The 8,696-nt window shown below is 54.4% G+C and overlaps 1 protein-coding gene and 1 non-coding gene across 2 annotated transcripts; both read left to right on the top strand.

The window, feature by feature from the left end:
* The first annotated feature begins 212 nt into the window (after positions 1–212).
* On the top strand, positions 213–7,473 carry LOC134434663 (olfactory receptor 14J1-like). Its single transcript, XM_063183302.1, has 2 exons — positions 213–234; positions 6,863–7,473. The coding sequence occupies exons 1-2, from the start codon at positions 213–215 to the stop codon at positions 7,471–7,473; spliced, it is 633 nt and encodes a 210-aa protein (XP_063039372.1).
* On the top strand, positions 1,171–1,374 carry LOC134434679 (small nucleolar RNA SNORA74). The gene has a single exon (XR_010031904.1). It is a non-coding gene; the product is annotated as a small nucleolar RNA SNORA74 (small nucleolar RNA).
* Positions 7,474–8,696: the final 1,223 nt, after the last annotated feature.

The following is an 8,696-nucleotide window of genomic DNA, read 5'->3' as shown; positions in this document are numbered from 1 at the left end:
TCCTTTTCTGTCCCGCCGCCATGTGGAGATGAAGCGGTTCTGGGGGGCTGGGCTTCTTCAGCTCGCTGCCATAAGGGCCAGGAGCGGCTCTGGCGGGCCGGGCTCCCTCGCCATGAGGGCAGGGAGTGGCTCTGGCGGGCTGGACTCCTTCAGCTCTCCGCCGTGAGGGCAAGGAGCAGCTCTGGTGGGCTGGGCTCCTTCAGCTCGCCGCTATGAGGGCAAGGAGTGGCTCTGGTGGGCTGGGCTCGTTCAGCTCGCTGCTATGAGGGCAAGGAGCGGCTCTGGCGGGCTGGGCTCCTTCAGCTCGCTGCTATGAGGGCAAGGAGCGGCTCTGGCAGGCTGGGCTCGTTCAGCTCGCCGCCGTGAGGGCAAGGAGCGGCTCTGGCGGGCCGAGCTCCCTCGCCATGAGGGGCCACCGCCGCCATGAGGTGAGGGGGGGCGGGGTACAGGGCATGGGTGGCGGCGGCAGCGGGGCTGGAGACCGGGGCTCCGGGGCAGGAAGGCGCCACCTGAAATACTCACTGCCTCCTATTTAGCTGTTCGGCCGGGGGACTGGGGATGTTGCTCGGCTGTGGGGTTCAGAATTAATTCCTCAGCCTTTCGCTCGGTGTGCTGGCTTTTGTCCTCTGCCACAAGCCAGGCTGCTGCTGTTGAGCTTTGTGAATACAGATGGAATAATGGCTTATTTGTGATGTTTCTGCTGTCCTCTCTTTAGGCCTTCAGCCGATGACCGATGGCGGTGACCCGCCCGAAGGAGCAGCTCTGAGGTGCCCCGGCCCCGTCGCGTGTGGAACCCCGAACTGAGCTGTGCTGAGCTGTGCTGGGACAGCCGGGGAGGTGCTCCGGGAGGGCACTGGAGCCTGCGAGAGCAGATGTGAAGGGATAACCTGCCCGTGGGACACAGCAAGAGCTCTGGAGCCACATGGGTGAGGTGTGACCGTGAGCCAGCCTGGGAAAATGGGCAAAAATGTTTTGCTGTCTAAAAGGCCTCTGCTGGCTCCTGTGCTAGCCTCAGGTCCTCAGGGTGGAAATAACGTGGTTTATCCAGAAATAAGTTTAGCTTATCTATTCCTCTTGCTGGATGAAGCCTTGATGAGAGTAGGCATCATCAGAAAAGTGCCTCCACGTTTTTTCTGCCATCTAAACCCCCCAGTTTTGGGGTTTTTGTCTCCCAGCAGTAGTCAGCTGCCCATGGCTGCTCAGTGCCTGTGCCAGTGTTATGCTGCTGGGAGAAAAAGGTGCTGCTGAGCTTTCCTGGCACCAGCAAGGCCATCCTGGTGCTCAGTGGTGCCAGGTTTTGGCAGCACTCTGCATGCCTGAGAGTGGAGTAACTCCTGCCCGTGGAGACAGGTGACTAGACTGTACATGTTCATGCAGCAACAGGCAGCTTTATTGAGATCTAACTTATTTATATAGATAAGAAGGCCCATGAAGGTAATCCTCATTGGCTGAGCCAGTTACTACTCAGCTAACCAGCCAATAGCAGCCTGAGTCTCCAATGGCCTGGGCCTGCTCTTACTGGTCGAATTACATAAGCAAGGTAATTATATAATAAATCACTTATGAAGTTGGAATTATTTATACTGTGTGGCCTACAGGCCAGATGTAGAGCATCACAGAGGAATAGCTCATAAATATGGAACTTGTGTGTGTCATAAAACCTCTATAGCTTATAAATATGGAACTTGTGTGTGTCATAAAACCTCTGTTCGCGTGATGTTTGGGGCACTCGAATGGAGGAAGGATCCTCCAAGTGATCAGTGCTGCAATAAAAATGAATGCTTTTTGATACTCAAACTGTGTTAGAAAGTTTCTTTTTGGGTGATTTCAGTGTCAGTTCCACAAGGCCCTGTAGTTTCACAGTGGCTCCTTGGTTCTAAAGTGTCACGATGGCCTCAGTCCCACAAGGCCCCACAATGTCCAAAGAGTCCCCTTAATTCCATGGGGCCCTGAAGTGCTACAATGGCCCCTTGGCTCCATGAGACCCTGCAGTGCCACCCTGGGGCAGGAGGCCAGGAGGAACTTGTTCCCCACACGCTGCAGCTCCCTGGGCCAGCTGGCACCAACACCTTCTCCCAGGCCAGCACTGCCTGGCACAGCCAAGGCCGAGCCACACTGCAGCTCCCTGCAAACCACGGCGGGGGCTGCGAGGCCAAAACCCGAGTCACAGACAGTTTGTCACTCTTCCTGTCTGTATCTGACCAAGAAATGTCCCATTGTGGGGTCCCCTTTCCTGCAGTCACTGCAGCACTGGGACCATCCCTGGAGCTCTGAGCAAGAGAAATGGCCAGCGCTGCACCTCTGCACTGACTCAGGGATGGTGGGAAATGCTCTCTGGGGTGGCTGGAACCATGGAAAAAGGACAGTTGGGAGCACAGAGGAAAACCCAGCTGGGCTGCTGGACTGGGGCAAGACATCTCTGTCTGGGGGAGAAGTTGACTGTGAAACTCCCTCCTGTGGATGCTCACGTGCCCAAGAGTTGGGCACTGAAGAGCATCACAACAACAGACAGGAGGATGGGGCGGCCAGGATTAAAGTGCCTCAGGGGGGTCTGGACTGGCCACACAAGGGTGAACCCTGGACACCATCTCCAGGTTATCCCTGACTGTGAAACATGGGCTGAGATCAATCAGGGCCTGCCGGATTTCTCCCGGCTGATTTATGGCCTGGAAAGGCTCGGAGATGGCCTTGGACAGCCCGCGCTTCAAAGGACGAGAAGAGGCTTCAGGTTTTTTCTCGATCTTCAGTATTTATTAGTTGTTTATGTAAAAGATTTTCTTTCGGCCCGACAGAGGTCTGCACAGCATGTCAGCCATGAGCACACTGAGAGCCCCCAGGGCGGTCACCTATCTTTATACTCAAAGTTACGTATACAATATTTACCTTTTCCCTCCAATACTTGTCACCCTTATTGATCAGTGCACTTCTAGTAATAACCAATCCCAAAGTGCCAACATCACCACAGAAGATGGAGGCTAAGAAGAAGAAGAAGAAGGACAGGACACGCCCCAATTCCTCCATCTTACTTCTCTAAACCCCCCTGTACAGAAATCCTAAACCCTGTGTTTTACACTCTAATTAACTTACCCCTTCACCATTTACCCCAGTGAAACCCTCCCATCCTCATACAGGTGTCGTCTCTCTTGCAGGATCAAAGTCCAGCCACCAGACACTTCTTGCAACATTCCAGGACTCCCGAGCCCCCCAAGGGTGGTCTCGGTCTCTCTGCACATCAGTCCTGAGGTGCTGAGATCCCACAAGGGCCAGGCCAGGCAAAGCCCCTGTGGTGTGGGGGGGCAATGGTGGGAATATAAATCTGGGGCGACACGTGGTCTTGGTAGTAGGTGTAGTAAATTGGGAGCACCATTCCTAAACCACAACAGCCCTGTCAGAACCAGGCCTGTCCCTGCACTGCCCCCACTCTGCTGCCCCACAGCTGCTGGATCAGGAAGGGCAGAGCCATGGGGGAGGAAAATGCACAGGGACTCCTCCTGGGAGCGACCTTCCATCCTGATACTCAGACCCCAAGGCAGAAATCCCCATCGTCAGCTGGGAGGTCACCGTCAGAGTCTCTGCCACTGTCCCACTTGGTGAATCTTTCACACTGAGATTTTGGTCCTTCCTTTCAGTTTCTTTACTTTTGGGGCTTTTAATGATTCCTCCATAAACATGGCAATTCATGTCCCTAATATGGCATTTCTTTCCTTTTTATGGAAGTGTTGAGAATTAGGCCACATTAAAATGCTGGCAGGGTGTGCATAGGTATTTGCAGCCCTGTGGAGAAGCAGTTGGGATATAAGAACCAAAGAAATGTAAAATGGTTTGAGTTAGAAGAGACCGAAAAGAGTCTCTGGTAAAACTCCCATTACCCAGGAACACCTTCACTCGTTCAGGTTGTACAAAGCCCCTGACCTTAAACATATCCAGTGATGGGGTTTCAATTCTGAGGGCAGCCTATGCCAGTGTCCTGCCACCATCATCAAAAAATATTTCATCCTTACAGAAAATCAAAATCTGCCCTCAGTCACTTAAAAGATACAGTGTATTATTCTGTATTATATTCTCCAATACAATCTTGGGCAAAAATGTACTCAGCAATTCCTGGACTTAAATCACATCTCCAGGGCTGAGCACCTTTGAGAAGGCCCAGAGATCTCCCAGGATGGGATTTGGAGGCCCCAAGAACATGATCACTGTATGGGAACTGGAAGTCCTGGGTTCAGTGGAGACTGAGGGCAGAACAAGAACAGCCTGTGAGGATGACAAAGGTGGATTCAAATATATTGGACCTCTTCTTCATAGTGGAAATGAACCTGAGATAGAAATAATGTCACCAAGTGCAGCTGTGAAGACCCAGAATGAAAACAAGGAGAGATTAATTTCCCTCCCAGGGCAGGGCTGTGGCACAACACATCTCCCAGAAGGAGTCTGGGTCAGCCCCAGGCTCTGTGTGGGCAGGCAGAGGCAGGCAGGAGGCAGAGCTGTCAGCAAAGGAAGGGCCCAGCCAGGTGGGGCAGCCGGGGGATGCCGACAGCCTGCAGGGACAGAGACACAGGGCAGGGACACTGTGGGACAGCCTGGGCTGCACAGGGCACAGGGATGGGCAGCAGCTGCAAGACAGCCCTGCCAGAGCCAACTTGGGCAGCACTTTGGCCATGGCTGCTGGGCCTGGGCCTGAGGCCGGAGCAGGAGAAAAGTGACCCTTGCAGGGCTGGGGCCTCATTGCCTCCTTGTCCCTGCTCAGCAGCCTGGCAGGGGCCGCCCCATGCTCCTGCCCTTGCCATTGCACATCCCCACATGGTAGTGCCCATCCCGGCAAGAGCCCTGAGCAAGGAGGGAGGAACAGGATCTGCCTGGCCAGGGGCTGGGGCTCAGGCCTTGGCCCTTGGCATTCCTCAAACACATCCAGCTTTGCTCAGCACCAGAGACACCTTTGCCCTGTTTGTCCCCAGCTGTCATCACTGCCTCCAGTGTTCTGCTCTAACTGGAACCAGGGGAAAATTTCTCATTTGTGTCTCTCAGTGGTACCCATTAAAACTTGGAAAACTTTGGAGTTTCAATTTAATTTTGAGTTCTTGAGAAGTTTTTTGAACACTCTCTCAGGGACTCAGTTTGATGTAAATAGCACCAAATCCCCAAGAGTCTCATTTAAGTCCTTGTGCTGTGTCTGTGCTGCTGAGCTTTAAAGGAACAGCTCTTCCCAGGACCATCTCCTCTCCCAGCCCAGCAGGGCTGAGGGCTCTGCCTGCAGGCACTGAGGGGACAGCAGCCAGGCAGAGACAGGCTGAAGGCAATCAGGACTGGGAAGACATTGAGCTGAGACTTCACTTGGGGAAAGATCTTCACAGCCCTGTGCATGGTGAGTCTGTGGGTGCAGGGCAATGTCCCCTGTGCTCCTGGAGGGACCTCCTGAAGCCAGCACACCCCAGAGCCTGGGGGATGTGTCAGGAGGACTCTCCCAGTCTCTCTCTGGCACAGGAGCAGGAGGAGGAGGATGTGCTGCAGAGCGGGGCTGCCCTGGGCACTGTCAGAGGGACAGGGCAGGAAGGCTCCTGCTGCCAGGGACGGCTGCAGGGGCTGAAGCTGGGGCTGCAGCCAGGGCTGCCCAGGGCTGTCCTGCAGAGCAGCTCCTGCAGCCCTCAGGGCTCTTGGCCAGCCCAGGGCATGTGCCACCTGCCAGGAGCAGCTCTCAGCCTGCCTGGCAGCTCCCCATGGACGCTGCAGGGGAGAAGTTGGAGGTGGAAGGGGCCACCTCCATCAGGGCAGATTCCTCCTGCTGTGGAGATGGTGCTGCATGGCTAGGGCTGCTCTCAGCTTTCTCCTCAAGGGAAGGGAAAGGGGCTGTCAGCTTTGGCTGTGTCACTGAGACTCCTGCACTGTCAGCCTGGGCATCAGCAGATGGGCCTCAGATCTCCCTCAGACAATACCTCGTCAGCCTCCTGTCCCTACAGACAGCAGCAGCAGCACCTTGGCTTGCAGCATCTCTGTTTGTCTGGCCTGCCCTTAAGGCCCTGCTGCCAGGGAGATGCCCCTGGGCAGTGCCCTGTGCTGGGAGGGGTCTGCAGGGCAGAGCTGGGACCCCAGGGCTGGGCTGGGCTTGGGCAGCTCAGGCAGGGACAAGGCTTGGATAGAGAGAAACAGTTCCCAGTAGGCACAACTCCAGGCACCAGAGAGCCAGACCAGCCCTTGGTATCCTTTCCTGTTCATGTGCATAGGGAAAGAGAGAAAGGTTTGGAAAAAAAAATTTCAACTGGAGAATTCAAAAAGTCTACTTCATTTTTCAAAAAATATTAAAGCGTGATCACAGTGAAATAGAGAGAGGTTAAATGAACAAAGGGCACCTGTGTGGTTCCAGCAGGTCTGACTGCCCTGTGGCACAGGGAGCCCTGTTTTCCCTCAGGTCTCCCCAGTATTCAGGCTGAGTGCAATGCTGAAAATAAAGCAGCAACTCAGAAGGAGCACAAGCCTGAAATCAAAAAGGAAATCTGTCCAAGCTTGTCAATGTCTTTTTCAACAGCGCACCATGCCGAGAGTGAAGGAATGTCCAACAGCAGCTCCATCAGGCACTTCCTCCTGCTGGCATTGGCAGACACGCGGCAGCTGCAGCTCCTGCACTTCTGCCTCTTGCTGGGCATCTCCCTGGCTGCCCTCCTGGGCAACGGCCTCATCATCAGCGCCGTAGCCTGCGGCCACCACCTGCACACACCCATGTTCTTCTTCCTGCTCAACCTGGCCCTCAGCGACCTGGGCTCCATCTGCACCACTGTCCCCAAAGCCATGCACAATTCCCTCTGGGACACCAGGGACATCTCCTACTCAGGATGTGCTGCTCAGGTTTTCTCCTTTCTTTTCTTTATCACAGCAGAATTTTTCCTCTTGACCATGATGTGCTATGACCGCTACGTGTCCATCTGCAAACCCCTGCACTACGGGACCCTCCTGGGCAGCAGAGCTTGTGCCCACATGGCAGCAGCTGCCTGGGCCAGTGGCTTTCTCACTGCTCTTCTGCACACAGCCAATACATTTTCCCTGCCCCTGTGCCATGGCAATGTCCTTGGCCAGTTCTTCTGTAAGGTGCCCCAGATTCTCAAGCTCTCCTGCTCCCACTCCAACTTCAGAAAAATTCGTATTTCATTGCTTGGTGTCTGTTTAGGTTTTGGTTGTTTTGTGTTCATTGTTTTCTCCTATGTGCAGATCTTCAGGGCTGTGCTGAGGATCCCCTCTGAGCAGGGACGGCACAAAGCCTTTTCCACCTGCCTCCCTCATCTTGTTGTGGTCTCCCTGTTTATCAGCACTGCCTTTTTTGCCTACCTGAAGCCCCCCTCTATCTCCTCCCCATCCCTTGATCTGGCCCTGTCAGTTTTGTACTCGGTGGTGCCTCCAGCCCTGAATCCCCTCATCTACAGCCTGAGGAACCAGGAGCTCAAGAATGGTCTGAGGAAAATTATAAAAAATGATTTTCAGAAGCAATAAACACTCATTGTTCTACATAGCTGTGATGGTGTTACTCATTAATTCTCACTCTGTGTCCTGTATTTTTTGCTATTTACACAGCTGTTACACTTTTGTGAATTTGTTCACACAACAATTTTTGAAGCTACTGTTTTTATTTTAGTATTTTTCTTTAGTATTGTACCGAGAGACTGTATAAACCAGAATCTGTACTACCTCTTTACTCCCTATGTGCTTACACAAAATAAAGAACTCTGTATTGCCCTGTGTGCCTGACATCTTTCCTCCCTGGCTTCTCTGGATCTGTAGGGTCGCTGCCTCTGGGCAGAGCTCGAGCAGAAAAGGGAACCCCAGTTATCCTCCCTGCCAGGGAGCCCCCGGGCTTCTCCTCCATAACCTCCCCTTCCTTCACTCCCACACTCCCCTTCAGAGCCCCTGTGCTGGTTTTAGGCCTCAGGGCTCTGTCAGCTCAGTCCCTGTCCTGCTGTGTGACTGTCCAGGGACTGCAGGCAGGGACAGGTCATGGGCACTGCTGGGACAGAGCTGGGCTCTGCAGCAGCATTTCCATTGTGCAAGGGCATCTCCCCAGTGCAGGGCCTGAAAGCTTCAATCCTCTTCCCAGTTTGCTCTCAGGGATGTGCCCAACACAGGGTCATGGAGAGGAAACCAGCAGTGACCAGCAGAAGTGTGGCAGTGATCAGGGTGGGGGCTATGCCAGCATTGCCCTTGCAAAGCCAGCACTGCTACAGCAGTGGCCTCTCACCCCAGGTCACAGAGGTAGTTCTTCCCTCCATGGAGGGACATCAAGTGACGGGGTCAGGAGTCTGTGTTTGCAGTGCATGGCCATTCCACAGCCTTGAACATCGTGTGTGTTTGATGGGACATAAACCCAGTGAGCACAAACACCCTCAGCTGCTCCTGGAGCTTTCAGAGAGTAACATCCCCTGGGAACCCCTGGATGAGCTCCTGAGCACAGAGCTCCCCATTTTCATCCCTTTGGCCATGGGGCACCTCAGGAAGGGCAGGGCAGGGCAGTGCAGGGCAGGGCAGGGCAGGGCAGGGCAGGGTGACACCCGCAGGGCTGAGGTCCCTGCCAGGCTCTGGCAGTGGCAGTGGAGCCCAGGGAGCTCCTGCCCATGCTGCAATGAACTCTGTGTGTGTGTGTGCAAGGGAAGAACTCGTGTGCCTGGACAGCCCTGGGGCTGTGAGCAGGGCATGAGCCCAGCTCAGGGGTGGGCACCTGA

This window comes from Melospiza melodia, unplaced genomic scaffold (genome assembly GCF_035770615.1).
Source record: "Melospiza melodia melodia isolate bMelMel2 unplaced genomic scaffold, bMelMel2.pri scaffold_45, whole genome shotgun sequence".
Taxonomy (NCBI): Eukaryota; Metazoa; Chordata; class Aves; order Passeriformes; family Passerellidae; genus Melospiza; species Melospiza melodia.
The sequence above is the reverse complement of the archived record's forward strand: the minus strand, read 5'-3'. Positions and strand labels throughout refer to the sequence as shown.

Excerpts from the sequence above, each read along its gene's own strand:
- LOC134434663 (XM_063183302.1), top strand. The coding sequence starts at position 213 with ATGAGGGCAAGGAGTGGCTCTG. Across the intron at positions 235-6,862 it reads GAGGGCAAGGAGTGGCTCTG|CAGAATTTTTCCTCTTGACC; the intron begins GTGGGCTGGGCT and ends TCTTTATCACAG.